At 43.4% G+C, this 15,710-nt stretch overlaps 1 protein-coding gene across 1 annotated transcript in view; it reads left to right on the top strand.

The window, feature by feature from the left end:
* Window positions 1-14,046, top strand: part of PGPEP1 (pyroglutamyl-peptidase I) — a 32,894-nt gene extending 18,848 nt beyond the window's left edge. The window contains exons 3-5 of the mRNA XM_069065365.1: window positions 6,225-6,341; window positions 8,678-8,910; window positions 10,792-14,046. Coding sequence (XP_068921466.1) covers window positions 6,225-6,341; window positions 8,678-8,910; window positions 10,792-10,984 — 543 coding nt within the window. The 3' untranslated portion in view covers window positions 10,985-14,046. The remainder of the gene's footprint in view (window positions 1-6,224; window positions 6,342-8,677; window positions 8,911-10,791) is intronic.
* The last annotated feature ends 1,664 nt before the right edge of the window (window positions 14,047-15,710 follow it).

Genomic DNA, 15,710 nt, shown 5'->3' on the forward strand with positions numbered 1-15,710 from the left:
TCTCTCTCTCTCTCTCTCTCTCTCTCTCTCAGCAATTGGGGTTAAGTGACTTGCCCAGCACCACACAGATAGTAATCAAAATCAACATTCAAACAAGAAATACCAGTAAAAGAAGCGAACCTAGTTATGAGGTACAAACATCACCTTCGGGCCCAGAATGGGTATTGGCAGATAAGATGGCTGATGCAAACTCTCCAGGGAGTTTGAGTCTATAAGACCAAGGTAGATCCTTGTGCAAAGGTAAGTACTGTCTTAGCATGCAGAGTGGGAACGGCTGTTGCAAATCATTTATCCAAACTCCTCATTTTACAGATGAGGAAACTTGGGCCCCGAGGGTTGAGATGATTTAGATGGAAGTCACACAACCAGTTAGTTACAGAACTAAGACTTTCCCAAGTGTTGCTACCAAACCAAAATGTGAAGGACATAAATTACAAGGAGTGTGAATTCAGTTTCTATTCTGTTCTCTGGAGATTAGAGTCCTAAAAGAACACTATTGTTGGCCTCATTATCTCCTGTCATCCTGTAGCCTAAGATGAAAGGGAGTTACACATAACATGTAGCAACCACACATTCTGAACTTAGAACAGTATCTTTGTTGCACAAACTACTCCCCTCCCTTCTCTTCTTCCTCATCTGTGGCTATGGAGTCCTCCATATTGAAGTGAACTCTCTCAGGCAAGAGTGTAGGGCAGGGGTGGGGTAATAAAAAGAATATTGGACTTGGCATAGGAAGATGTTATGTAGGCCCATGTTCCAGTGATGCCACTTAACCAGCTCTGTGATCCTGGCAAATCTTTTCACCTCTTTTGCCCTCAGTTTCCCCAAGTGTAAAATGAGAGCTGGGGAGAGGGATTGGACTATAAGATCTCTGAAGTTTCTTTTGACTCTAAAATTCTGTGTCTCACTGTCTCTTGCTCTCTCTGATCCCATTTTCATATTGATAATATACAAATAATACTTGTATCTCTCACCCCACAGAGATGGTGTGAGGATTGGTGAGGAAAGGTAGCTGTACGCCATAAGCATAAGGTGCTATTATTGGTGTTACCGTAATCCACCACATGGCCAGACTGACTGGCTCCAGAAAACCACTCCTCAAAACTGATTTAAAAGGAGTCCCTAGTAAAGTGATTTCCTATGATGAAATGGGACCCTAGAGTTCTCAAATAGAAACTCTTCTGAATATTCCTGCCATTTCTTGGGTGGCTCTCTATTCCTAGCAGCGAGTATATCAAAGTTTCTCTCATCAAAACTGTTCTCCTGAAATTATACTCTTTTCTCCTTGCTTTATTTCTCTGCCACCTGTCTACCACTGTAGTCCAGTACACTTACTCAGCTGTTAAAAATGCACAAACTATTCTGCCATAGTGGGCGGGCACTACAGGAAACACATTAGGGGAGTTACAGGAATAGAGTTTCACTTTATTCTGTTGAACTTGGGGCAGGTTCACACAGACAAGGCTTTCACAGTTGTTCAGAATCATCATAGAATTATCAAGTGTCAGAGTGGGAGGGACCTTAAAACAGGATCTAAGAGCTGAAAAAGGACTGCATAACAACAATACCTGCTATTATATACATATGTGTATGTTTTTAATTTTTTATTGGGTAGCACTGTATATTTATTTTTTTCACTTGAACCACCCAATCAATAATACCTTTTAAGTGGTACTAGAGATAGTACTGTCCTGATTTTACTGGTTACAAAATTAAGAAATCTCTCAAATCCAGCAGCTAGTCTGGGTCAGAGGGGAGTCAAACCCAATTGCCAAGGCCAGCACTCAACCCATCACATTATGTAGCTTCTCAACAAAGAATATCAGAGCTAGAAAGGGCCTGAGAACATTGAAGGTCAGAGCTGGAAGAAGACAGAATATTAAAACTTTTGGAACTCATTTTTCAGATAAGGAAGCTGAGCCATCCCCCAAGTCACACAATCCATCTGCATCAGGCCTGGGACTTGGCAGGTCTCCTGACTCCTACTCTGATAGTCTTTCCCCTAAACCTTGTTGCCCTCTGTCCCTCCCTACCACTTCCTGGTACAACCTCATGTCTACATCTGAGGCCAACCTCTCTTTCTCTCACTTCCCTTGGTTACTCTTTCTGCCTAGTATACAACCACATACCTTGGTCTCAGAAGCCACTCAGTCATTTTCTGGGACTCTGTCCATTCATTCATTCATTCAACAAATATTTATTGACCATTTGCCATAAGATCTGATGCTAAGCTCTTGGAGAGAGGCAAAAATAGCAAATATAAAAAAATCCCAAGGAGGTTTACAGCATAGTCAATGTGGACAGCATATACTCACAGAATTTTAATACAAGTTATGATGTGATAAGGGCCATAAGGTGGCACAAAAAATGTTATGGAAGATCCAGAGGGTGGATGGGGTATTTTGTTTTTTCTGACTTGGGTAAATTATGGGAAACCTCAAAAGAGCTTGGAATTTAAATTGGGTTTCTGAATTAGCAGAATATAAAGCTGGAAAACTGATTTATGACTAGATCATGGAAGACCCTAAATGCAAGACTGAGAGGCTTGGGCTTCTGCTCTCAGAATTTTCCTAAAGGAGACTCTTTCCTGACTTCTCAGCCTCTAGTGAGATTCACTGAGTTGGACTCTCCAGTCTTCATCAGTCATATCTTGGCATGCTTCCAATTTATTTCATGCTTTCTGATCCCAATGTTTATCTAAAAAATCTAGAGGTTATTTACAATTGTCTCCCTGGCCCATACCCAAGCAAGCCCTTCTGGGTCACCCTTTCCTAGCTGGCACAGAACTCTCTCTCACTCCCAGATCTAACTGGCTTCTTAGAGAACATTCACATATGGGAAACCCATTCACAATTTGAGTCCTCTATCTGCTGACTTATTCTAATGAAATAAATCTGGTGCACATATGATTTTCAATGAAAGAAATTTTTATACTACAGGAAAATAAATACTCTTATGGCTTCACTTTTCACCTTTGCAAAAAATCATGGTGTATTTTTCAAAAATCAAAATACCTCACCCTGATTACTCAGAACCATATCTTCTTAGAATTGGAAAGGACTTCAAAGACCATGCAGTCCAACCCTCCTGGAACAGAAATCCCAACAAAATATCTCTGTTGAGTGATCATAGACCTCCAGAGAGGAAGAATTCACCAGCCCTAAGGCAGCTCATTCCATTGTTGGTTCAGTTCAATAAACATATTAAATGCCTACTATGTGCAAGTGATTATGCTATCCCCCAAGACAGGGGTGGGGAACCTGCAACCTCCAGACCACATGGCCTCAAGGTCACAGGTCCTGCACCCCTGCCCTAAGAGTACAGAGACAAGTAGAATGCAGTCACCTCTTTCATGAAGTCGCTTCTTTCATAGAACCTACTATCTAACATGGAAAGGAAATGTAGACAATCAACTATCACATGAGACAGTAAGAAGATGCGATTCTTCTAATATTTTATTTTTTCCAATTATATGTAAAAATAATTTTTACCTTCCTTTTCCAAATTTTGAGTTCCAGATTCTCTCCCTCCTTCCTTTCTCCCCTCCATGAGATAGAGAACAATTTGGTATAGGTTATACATGTGCAGTCATGCAAAACATTTCCATATTAGTCGTGTTGTGAAAGAAGACACAGACAAAAAAATAAAGTAAAAAATAGTATGCTTTGATCTGCATTCAGACTCAGTACTTAAGATTTTCTTTTATATAATCTTCCTTTTAAAAAGAAGGTGAGATAAGTACAAAGGAGGGACATAAGGCCAAGTGCTGTGAGAAATTTGAAGGGGGTGGGACAATGCTTTTCCCTGGGGGTGTTAAAGAAGGCCTCATAAAGGAGGTGACATGTAAGGTGGGCTTGAAAGGAAGGAACTTCAGCAGAGATTTGAGTATTTGAGGGAAGAGATAGGGAGCAATCTATTTCGGACATGGAGGGCTGCAATATCAGCCAAAGCAAACACAGGAGGTAGAGGGACAAGCCCCAGAGATAGAGAGGAGCCCATTTTGGCTGGAGCACCTGGTACTGAAGGGGAGATAAGACTGGAGAGGTAAAGTTGGAGCCTTGGGGAAGGTCCTGAGCCATTGGACAGATCTGATTCCGATTAATTCCACAAGCTGCTCGGCATATCTCCAAGAGATTCACTGACAAAAAGAAAAACTCCATACATATGAAGAAATGTAGGAGTGGCCAGGTGGTGCAGCGAGTAAGAGCACTGGCCCCAGAGTCGGGATGACCTGGGATCGAATCTGGGCTCAGACACTTAGTACCCACCCAGAAACACCTGGCTGTGTAACCTTGAGCAAGTTACTTAACCCCAATTGCTTTAAAAAAAAAAAAAGTAGATGTTTTCTGTAGTATCAAGGAACTAGAAACAAAGTAAATGCCACTGATTGCTAAACAAATTATGGTATATAACTCTTACCATGCCATAAAAAATCACAAATGTGATGAACTGGGAGGTGTTTAAACATACAGTTTTTTAAAAATAATTTTAAATAAACATTTTTTAAAAAATTGATTCTTATCTTGCCCCCAAATTTCTTGGTATCCTTTCATTCCCTCCTACCAGAAAGTCATCTTATAACAGATAATTTTTTTTTCAAAAGAGAAAAAAGTCCCCAGTAAAACCAATCAGTACACTGAAAAAATGTGCCTTTCTCAGTGATGTTCCCCACTTTCTTATCCTCACCTCTGCAGGGTCATGTACCCTAATTTGTTTAGCCATCCTCCAATCAGGGTTTTAGCACATGTTTAATCTTTTTTTTCCTGAAAGAAGGAAGGAAGGAAGGAAAGGAATGAAGGAACAAAGGAAGAGAAAAGAGAGAAAGGGTCTGTGTAGGAGATGGGTCCTGAGCTGAGCCCTGAAGGAAACTAGGGATTCCAAGGGGACAGAGTGTGAAAGAGAAAGAATTCTGGGCATGGGGAAAAGGCCCAGAGTTAAATGGCAGATACTGAGAACAGCAAATTTAACCAGAACAAACCTATCCATGAGCACATATGAAGCACCTACTGTGTACTCCATGTTCTATACCAGGTATTGAGGGTAAAAAGATAAAAATGAAAACAGAAGTTTATATCCTACTTGAGGAGAACAGCATGCGCACAGACAAGTAAAGATAAATACATACAAAGTAGCTCCTGGAGGGGAAAGTAAAAGCTGGGGAGATGAGAAGCTTCATGCAGGAGATGAAGTTAGAACTGATCGTGGAAGGAAGCTAGGGTATATTCTAATCATGGTATACAGGCTGGGCAAAGGTGTGGAGGCTAGAGTCGGAATGTTATGTATGAAGAATGGACAGAAATTAGGAGAATAAATTGTGGAAATAAGCGTGGGATGGTAGACAAGAGCTCAATTGCTAAGGGCTTTAGATGCAATTGGTTTGTATTTTGTCTTAGAGGCCACAGGAAATCTCTGGAGTTTCTTGAGGAGGGATGTTTTAGGAATATCATCTTGGAAGCTGTGTGGAGAATGGAGAAGTAAGAAATGGTTTAGGCAGGAGGTGATAATATCCTGAAACTAGGATGGGGGCTTTGTGCGATGGAGGGATGGAGCTGGATGTGAGAGCTGTGGAGGGGAGAATGGCCATCCAGCCTATTAATTGGCAGCAGGGGGGGAGGGGCCTAGAAAGACCAGGAAAGCAGGCTAATGAGGAATGGTGGCTTCCTTGACAAAAATCAGGAAGTGAGAAGGAAGAACAGGACTTCCTCCCATTGAGTCTTGCTGTACTTTTCACACACTGAACCTCGTTCCACTCTTGTAGGCCAAGCTAAACAAACCTGCTCTCCTTTCTGACAGCCCTGAAAGTGTTCAAAGACAGTGGTTATATCTTTCCTAAGCATCAGCTGATGCAGAACCCCCTGACCCTCTCCTCTGCCAGTGTGTGTAGTGTGACTTAGCATTGCCCAAAAAGATTGATTAGGACATTGGCAAATCCCAGAATTCAGAGCTGGAAGGGACCTCAGCAGCAGTCTAAACTAACCCAAGGCCACTGTTTGTTCTCCTCTCCCCTCCCTCCCACCCCTCGAAAACCAAACAAACAAAACCCCACAACTGTTTGTCCAATGTTACCAGTGACTCTTTCTGAAAGCTTTGGGAATAAGGGACCATTTCTGCGGACCATATGTTCTCCAGAACATATCTGATACTGTCTTTCCCCTCCCAGCCCCAAATTCTTCTTTTTTGTGGAAATGGTGAGCCTAGCTTTAACTGTCTCCAATCTTTTTCAGGAGCTGGAAAAGCTGGGACTGGGAGACAGCGTGGACCTTCACGTGTATGAAATTCCTGTGGAATACCAAACAGTCCAAAGGCTTATACCTGCCCTATGGGAAAAACACAGTCCTCAAGTGAGTGAAGAAGCTAGTCCCTCTCTCCCCACTCCTTCTCCCCAACCTCCCCAGATGCTAGACAGAGCCTTGCCAAATGGTAATCAAAGCCTTAATATTCAGTCCTATACAACTGCTAACCCCTCCCTAGGGGCCAGATTTTGCAATATCATGGCAAAGGCTGGGAATTCAGAAAGTGATTCTACATACCATTGTAGTATGGATAAACAGCACGGCTCTAAAGGCACACACCTCTTCTTGGACTCACAACCATGCGCTTTACCACCACATTCCAATCTTAGGCTTGAGGCTGGTGGAATCGTTTATGTGGTAAAACTTAAAGAGTACTAGAAAATGTCCCCAAAACATACCTTCTACCCAAGGAAGGCCTGAAATGTCCAGATTTAGTAATCCCTTTACCTGGCACAGGTACCACTAATTTCTTCCTGCCATTGAGGGGTTCTCAAAGGAGAGCATAAGCTTTAGCCGGAATGGCTTCATGCATAGACCCAGTAGTGAATTGTCTGTCTTCCGAGGACTAGGTTACCTAAACTGAGGAGGGCTTATACCTAGGTAAGGCAGGTGAGGAATTTTTCAGCCACAGCCACTCCCACAGACCATCTACTGTATCATAGAGAGGTTTTAGTCTGACATTGATGGAGGGTTACCACATCGAGGAAATGATGAATCTCTGAAGCATTGTTGTAAGACGTATCAGGTTAGATTGTTACTTCCAGGAGTAACAGCAAAACATATCTGCCGGGATTTATACTGGAATCGTGATTTGTGTCTCCTTCCAGCCCTTACTAAGCATTCCGAATGTGAGTCTGTATTGGCCCCAACAGGTGTGGGCTATCAGCAGGAGGTCCGCCTCTCCATGAAGGCCTGTCATACTCTGCCTGAACCAGCCAGACTGTAGCAGAGTTCTGTGTCTACTGGGCCAACGCCCGGGTCCCCATCCTTTGTCTCTGCCTGTTCACTCAGTCCTTGTCTGTTTCTTTGTATGCAGTTGCAGCCTATGTATCATTGGTTCATCTTCTTCACCTGTTACGGCATGGCTTTTCCTATTTCTTTATATTCCTCACAACTGTTACACTTCGTTGTATCATGATACTCTGTTACTTTATGTTTTTGTTGTTTGTTTTATTTGTTTGTTTGTTTTTGTCGGGGAGAAGGCAGGGCGATTGGTTTTAAGTGACTTGCCCAAGGCACACGGTAAGTGTGTTTAGTGTCTGAGGCCGCATTTGAACTCAGATCCTCCTGACTCCAGGGTTGGTGCTCTATTCACTGCACCACCTAGCCACCGCTATACTCTGTTACTCTAACATATCCCAGGTTTGTTTTTTTTTAATCTTTTTCAGTTGGACTAAATTTGTTTCCGTGTTTTCTCAACCATTAATAACGTCTGTCATCGAGCAGTTGGTGTTTTTGGTTTTGATATTGTTGTTATAGTATAGGCCAAAGAGTAGGATTATTTTTATAACTCTTGCAACCTGCCAAATTATTCTCTAAAAAGATAGTGGCCATTTTTAATTCTACTGGTAATATAACCAAAGACTGGAATTTTAGCTAGCACTTAACAATTTAGAAAGGACAGAGAGCTAAGTTATGGAGTACTGAAATCTTAAACTATCTCAAATCGAATCATAGAGGTTGTCATAGTCTGGCTTTTTGGACTAACTACCCCCTTTTCCATGAATCTCACAAATGTGCCAGGCTGCAGCTAGGTGGCACAGTGAGTAAAGCGCTGGACCCTGAGTCAGAAGGACCGGAGTTCGGTTCCAGCCTTAGACACTTAACACCCACACAAAAAAACTAGCCATGTAAACTTGGGCAAGTTACTTAAACCCAATTGCCCTCCAAAAGGCAAAAAAAATAAAAGAATGTGAGCATCCTAATGTCAGGAATAATTATTGGGGTGGCTAGGTGGAGCAATGAATAGAACACCAGCCCGGGAGTCAGGAGGACCTGAGTTCAAATCCGGCCTCACGCACTAGCTGTGTGACTTTGGGCAAGTCACTTAACCCCAATTGCCCTCCAAAAAGCAAAAATAAACAAATAAATAAATAAAGACAAAAACAAAAACAAATGTGCCAGGCCTTGCTAGCTATTGCAATGTTATCCTAAGTGAAAGACCCTGCCTGATTTCAAAAAAAAAACAAAAACTCCACTTCTATAACGCATATAATGTCCTCTTAACAAGGCAGACCAGACATCTGTGTACTGGGTCCCATTAATATTTCATACTTTCCCCAACCCTGCTACTGACTCAAATCATTTCCTCAAGTTCAGACTGAAACAAAGAATGATAAATCTCTCTAGTTCCCATCACTGTTAAGTGCATCATTCCTCCGCAGCTGGTCGTCCATGTAGGGGTATCTGGCATGGCAACCACAGTTACTTTGGAAAAATGTGGCCATAACAGAGGATACAAAGGTCTGGACAACTGCCTTTTCTGTCCTGGCTCCCACTGCTGCATAGAGAATGGACCTGAATGCATCGACTCCATCATCGACATGGATGCCGTCTGCAAGAGAGTGACTACCCTGGGTTTGGATGTCACAGTGACCATATCCCAAGATGCTGGCAGGTAGGCACAGAGCTCATGGGGCATGGTCTGCCCTGGCCTTCCTTTCACTCTCCTCACCTGTAGAATGAAGGGTTTTGACTAGGTGCCTTTATGATCACATATCATGAATCATATGATCTTCTGATTTTTATTCTGGGCAGTTTGGGGTCATCTGGTGTCCTAGGGCTGATCTCCTCTCAGACCAGCCCTTCCCCCTTTTTGTTGAATCACAGACTCTTAGATTTAGAAAGGTCCAAGAACTATCTAGTCTTCCCTACCTCTTATCTGCATTCCTAATACGTGGTCATACTGCCCTATGAAAGACCTCTCATCACAGGGAACTGGCTACCTGCTGAAGCAGCCCATTCCACTGTGGGACGTTCCTCTGTTTGAGGAGCCAACATTCAGTTTCCTGCAGCTCCCATTCATTATTTCTGGTTTGGCCTTCTGTGACCAATTAGAATAAGTCATATTTCTCCCCTCCCGCTGCAGCCAGTGGCCTAATGGATAGAGCACTGGCCTGGAGCCAGAAAGACCCGAATTCAAATCCAGCCTCAGACACTTCTTAGCTTTGTGACCATGGACAAGTCACTTCACTTCCATTTGCTTCATCTGTAAGATAGGGATAATAACAGCACCTACCTCCCAGGATTGTTGTGAGGATCAAATGAGATAATATTTGCAAAGCACTTAGCACAGGGCCTAGTACATAGTAAGTGCAATGTAAATGTTAGCTAGTAGTAGTAGTAGTGGTAGAAGTAGTAGTAGTAGTAGTAGTAGTAGTGAAATGGGGATAATAACCACCTACTTCCTAGGATTGTTGTAAACATCAAGTGAGATAATATTTGTAAAACGCTTAGCACAGGGCCTAGCACATAGTTAAGTGCAATATAAATGTTAGCTCAGGGCAGCGAGGCGGCACAGTGAATAGAACACTGGCCCTGAAGTCAGGAGGACCTGAGTTCAAATACGGCCTCAGATGCTTGACATACTAGCTGTATGACCTTGGGCAAGTCACTTAACCCCAATTGCCTTGTCTTCCCCCCTCACCTCCAAATATATATATATGTTAACTAGTGTAGTAGTAGTAATAAGTAGGGCCTAGCACATAGTAAGTGTAATATAAATATTAGCTAGTAGTAGTAGTAGTAGTGGTAGTAGTGGTGGTGGTGCTAGTAGTGATGGTAGTAGTCGTAGTAGTAGTGGTAGTAGTGCTAGTAGTGGTGGTAGTAGTAGTAGTGGTGGTGGTGGTGGTGGTGGTGGTGGTAGTAGTAGTGGTAGTGGCAGTGGTAGTGGTAGTGGCAGTGGTAGTGGCAGTGGTAGTGGTGGTAGTGGTAGTAGTAGTGGTAGTAGTAAAATAGGGATAATAACAGTACCTACTTCCTAGGATTGCTGTGAACATCAAATGAGACGATATTTGTAAAGCACTTGGCACAGGGCCTGGCAGATAGTAGGTACTATTACCTTCCTTTTCTTTCATTTCCTTACTGAAGAGTCCATACAGTATTTGAATAGCAGCCATTTCAAAGTCTTCTCTTGTTCGGGTTTTTTCAAACACCAAATTAAGTCTTGAATCTGGAGATGTATAGACCAGAGTAACTGACCTCCATTGGAGGTCTGCATCTAGTCCTAGGGGGTCGACAGGGTCCATAGACATGTTCACATATCTCGGTGACTCTGATACACATGAGGACCACCTTGATACCCTCCCGGTGGGGAAATGTCTCCCTCTCACACAGCAAGTCTAGAGCCACCCCATGAGTGGCTCATCCATCCTGAAAGGTTTCCATTTGACTTGGGTCACTGCAACTCCTCATTACATTCAATTTTAATTTCTAGTTACTAACTGTCTTCTGGTGTATTTCTCCATTTCATGCCCTTTTTCCTCTCTCCAAACCTTAGGTACCTCTGTGATTTTACATACTACACCTCCTTATACCAGAGCCATGGCAGATCTGCGTTTGTGCACGTCCCTCCGCTAGGAAAACCCTATAATGCAGACCAGTTGGGCAGGGCCCTGCAAGCCATCATCGAAGAAATGCTGGACGTGTTGGAGCACTCTGAAGACCAAATCAACTGTGGCCACCAACACTGAGCAGGATGTGTCAGTGGACTGTCGTGGTCGCTCTTGGGAGCAGCCCCCTCTTGCTCAGGACTCTAGGTATGCCATCCAGCCCTGCTGTACAGCACAGGAACTAAAGAGGCAAGCGCACAAACTTGGCTTTGCTCCATTTCTCTGATATCTCCCCCTTCCCTCATTCTGTGCCAGTGAAGTTGATTCAAGGAAGGGGGCAAAGGTTTCTCTTTCTCCTTTCCTTTCATTTTCTTTTTTGAAAACCAGCTGCAACCATTTACTTTGTTTCCTGAAGTGACCAAACTTTCTGCAGAGTCCATCCATCAGTCAAGTGATATCAACAGACTTGACTACATGCTGAGGTCCAGATGTTCAGGATTGACATCTGGAACTGGAGTGTTTGGTTCAGGGGAAACTAGATGATGACCTCCTTCCCCTCCCTATGGTACCTGGTTAGTCCTTAATCTAAAGGCTGGGTCAGGATTTTGGCTAGGTCTTTGTACAAAGTAATAGAAAACAGGCAAACCTAAAAAAGACTGGGGTGGGATAGCTTTTATTTTAAACTAGATCTAGATTGGGGGCACAGATTAATTTATAATCCTTTTTGGTTAAAAGTCAAACATGATACAGCAAAGTTTTTGTTTTGTTTTTGTTTTAAATTGGGTTTCAGTTTCTTTCCCTCAGCCCCAGAGGTTCAGCCCAGAAATGTGGATCTATGAGACTACCCTTTGTTCTGGGTATCCTAGGGAGCCCGGCTGAGATCCATTTTTCTTGCTGTCTCTAGACAGGAGGGAGGTGTCCCATTCCCAGCTGCACACCCACCTTGCCAATTCTCCCACCCCTGCCCAGAGCAGAGGCTTTGTGTTGCCTGGGAGAAAAAAGATTGTTTGATTTGTGTGTGTGTGTGTGAGTGGAATGTTTTGATTTGAGGGTATTTTTTTTTTTGCTTAAAAAACAACAACAATACACACACAACACAACAATTCATTGAGCTGAAAACATATCTAAGCAGCCATTGTCTGCTAGTTGGGGTTCATTGGCCTGCCCTCCTGATACTAGATGTGGATATAACTCTGGTAACCTTTAGAGGAGCTCATTATTTTGTATTATCTTTTCTGTCCTGGCCCTCTCCAGGGAAGGGCTCCCTGGTAGGGACTCTATTTTAAGAGCTGGTGATGAGTTCATTAGAAGACCATTTCCAAAGGGGATTTCCATACAGCACTAAAAGTGTTCAGCCTTCTCCCTTTTTCTTAGAATCTAACCCAGGAATGTTGAGGTCTAGAGTGGAGTCTGGGGGAGGGGGCGTGCCATGAGACAGGGGGAAATACCCTCCAACAGAACTTTGATCTTTGGCCCTTCATTGTTAGGACATGGTGGTGAGAGTGTTGTGGGCCCAGGGGAGGGAGGCAGGCAGGGAGGACGGGGAGCCAGGCAGCAGGCCTTCCAGCCAAAGCTGGAGAAGTTAGCAGCAGGCCAAGCCCCTAGCCCACACAAAGTAGCCTAAAACTGTGTTGTGCAATAGAGGGACAGAGTCCCTATGAGCAAAAGTGAGACCAGGCATTGCTGATCTTTGTCCTGAAGACAGTTTAATTGCCAATAAGTAGCTTAAGCATCTCCTCAAACTCTGCTCAAGAATCCTGCCATTTCTTTTGTAAATCTTTTTGTTTTTAAAATAAAAATGATTTTACTATGTAGATGTGAAAGCTGCTGGAACTGGACTCGGTAAGAGCCATCCAATCAGCATTTCCCAGCATCAGATTATTTTTTTAAATGAAATTCATTTTTTTTAATGAAGGAAAAAGGCAAGATTTTTTTTACAGCCATAAGCCGTTTCTACTCTTTCCTCTTCCGTTGGAGGCAATATGGCTTAGTATACAGCATGTTGGGTTTGCTTTCAGGTTCAAATCCTGCCTCTGACATTTACTAGTTAGCTGACTGACCTCGGAGCACAGTCTCCTCTATAAAATGGGGATAATGCCTGTAGTACTTACCTCACAGGGCTGTTTGTGAGGCTCAGATGAGATCATGGATGTGAAATGCTTTGTGAAATTTAAAGTATCACCTAAATGTTTAGTTATTACTTCTGAACCTTTGAAAAACATGAATATACTGAAGATGGGGGTGCAATTTGGCCTCCTTTGACCAGGGAACAGCAAGGAGGAATGGGGGGTTTGCGGCTGAGTGGAGAGAGAAGCCTTGCAAAGGGTCCTCCATGAGCAGCAGATGAAAGTCCCCAGGCTTTGTGCTGCCAGGCAGTTCCACAACATTCAGCTGTCTTGCAGAACCTGTTGGGTCTGGTTTATCTGCATGACTCCTGCAGGAGGCAGACCTCTCCCTTACTCTGCTCTTCCTCCTGAAGTCATGTGACTGATATGGGCAAAGTCTGAGCTATTGGTCTGTTGGGCTTAGTATGTTTCTGAGCAAACATTCTCCCACTCTTGGAAGAGTGTGCATGGAGGAGTGTGTGAGTGTGTGTGAGTGTGTATGTGTTTGTGTGTGTATACACATTGACAATTTCCTATTAGAAACCCTCTTATTTAAGGTTTTGGAAAACAGGATGTGTGTGGATTTTGTGGCTAGTAAACCTCCCAATGTAGATGAGGGAGCTTACTCTGGAATGTCCCCAGAGGTCATGAACTTTGAAACCAGCTGGAGAGAAGAGTGAGGCGGGTGGGGGGGATGTTTAGTAGTGAATCTGGGGAACAGGGGCAGCCCTGAACCACACAGTCTTCAGTGGGGGGAATTTTTCCGAAACATATTTGTGTCAGTCACAGATCTCTTGATAGAAAGCTTCTCCTCTCGCCAAGTTTGTGCTCATTTGGGGAAGGGGGGGGGGAATTGTTTTTATTTTTATTTTTTGGCTTTGACTTCCAATGAGTGTTTAAAGCATTGCGTGATTTTATTTACTAGAAATATAACTTATTCTATAATCATTGATTTTGCAAATGAATAAGTAACTGAGTCCCATCTGTAGAGATGGATCTTGCATCTTGTCCTTAGTGAATTTTGTATAGTGATCACAGTAATTGTGGTATCCAGCTCATTTTATTTCATATGATTTAAATTAAACATTTCACTCATCACTGCCAACTTTTTAATTTTCTCCTTTGGTTAAATCCATTCATCCACCTCTTCATCTCTCTCTCTATTTTGAGAGCCACAGCCCAGTGTTCCTTGCAAGGCACTTTTTTCTCTTGCTTTGCTTTCAGATTCACAATGCTTTGGGCTCTTTTGGACAGGGATGATCTGGGGAGTGAGGTTTGGGTTAGCTGAGGTCAGTGGGAGATGCAGAGAGCTCCAGGAGGCTCCCTAGGGGACTTCCACAGAACAGGCAAGTGTCAGGACATGTGAAAGACTGAAGCAATGTAGTGAGAGGTCTAGTCAGAGAAGGATGAGTCTTTGTTTCAGTTAAGAATATGTGTGTGTGTCTCTCTGCCAAGCTGTGCCCTCTGGGCAGCAGGACCTGCATATCAGTTTTAGGTGTGTGTGAGGGGGTAAATCATGGTTAAAAGAACCAGATTTCTAAACCAAAAATTTCTAAATAACAGTAGGTCATAGAATTATGGCATTTCTGAGCTTATGGGGACCTTGAAGTTCCCCAGAAGAGAGATATTAATGAAAGGTGTGTGCTATGGTGGAAAGAGCCCTAGACTCTAGGAAGATCCTGATTCTGCCACCAACATGCTTTGTGACCCTGGGAAGGTCCTGTCACCTTTTGGGGTCTCAGTGACCCATTGGTAAGATGAAGGACCTCAGGTCCCACTGGGCCCTGGACTCTTGCTATGAGTCCATGACTTGTCCATCTGCCTTTGAGAAGCCTAAGGTTCCGTCTGACAGGAATTCCTCTTCCAGTGTTGCCATTTCTCTGTTTCGTGGAGGTTTGACACCTGCTTCTTTGATTTCATCTCAAGCCTTTCCAGAATACCATCTCTGCATCACCCCTCCCCCCCAAAAGATGCCATATGGCACACTTTTCAAAACAAATAAATCTAGTTTTGAAACACTAGCAGTTCGGGGAAGGTGACTGGTATCTGGCAGCTCTAGCCTGGGAATCATTGTTAAGAAGAGATGCTGAGGGTCTGAAGAAGGGCAGGAGGGAGCAGTCATGTATGAGACAGTGAGGGAGGGGAGGGCAAGATCCAGACGGGTTGGAAAGAGAAAGATTGCTGAAATTGGAAAGGAGCCAGAAGGATTAGAGAATCCTCAAATGTCAGATTGAGAAGGGGACCTCAGAGATATAATAGTACAACCCTCTCATTTTGAAGAAACAGAGGCCCAAAAAACCAATTTCCCTAAAAGAGACACTAGAACCCAGTTCTGGCTCCCAGTCCAGAAGCCTGATAGACCCCCTAGAGGAAAAGTCAAAATGTGAAGATCATGCTAAAAAAAGAAAAAATTCCACACCCCTTAAAGCCAAGGTATAGCCCACAGAGTGTGACTCTTCTAAACCCAATGGAAAGGTTGCTTTTTGCTGCTTTTGAGGTCACCTGTGAAAAACCGCTGCTGCTATTGCCCCCAAAGCTTTCTCTTTTGTTCTTGCCTACCGCCCCCTCCCTCCCAACACCCCATAATTCTCTGAAACAAGTGAACTAGAGTTGGGAGAAGGCAAGTCTAAAACATGAGGTGTGTGGGACTCCAAGCTGGAGAGTGTAAACCCTCTAGAGGTCCAGTCCCTCTGCTGCTTGGAGGCCTCATTTAGGAGTTTTTCAGTGGCCCAGGTTCTCTGTGGGTGACAGGTGATAGCTTC

The sequence above is a fragment of the Petaurus breviceps genome, unplaced genomic scaffold (genome assembly GCF_028583685.1).
Source record: "Petaurus breviceps papuanus isolate PSGF00001 unplaced genomic scaffold, PetGlider_PUasm1.0 108, whole genome shotgun sequence".
NCBI lineage: Eukaryota > Metazoa > Chordata > Mammalia > Diprotodontia > Petauridae > Petaurus > Petaurus breviceps.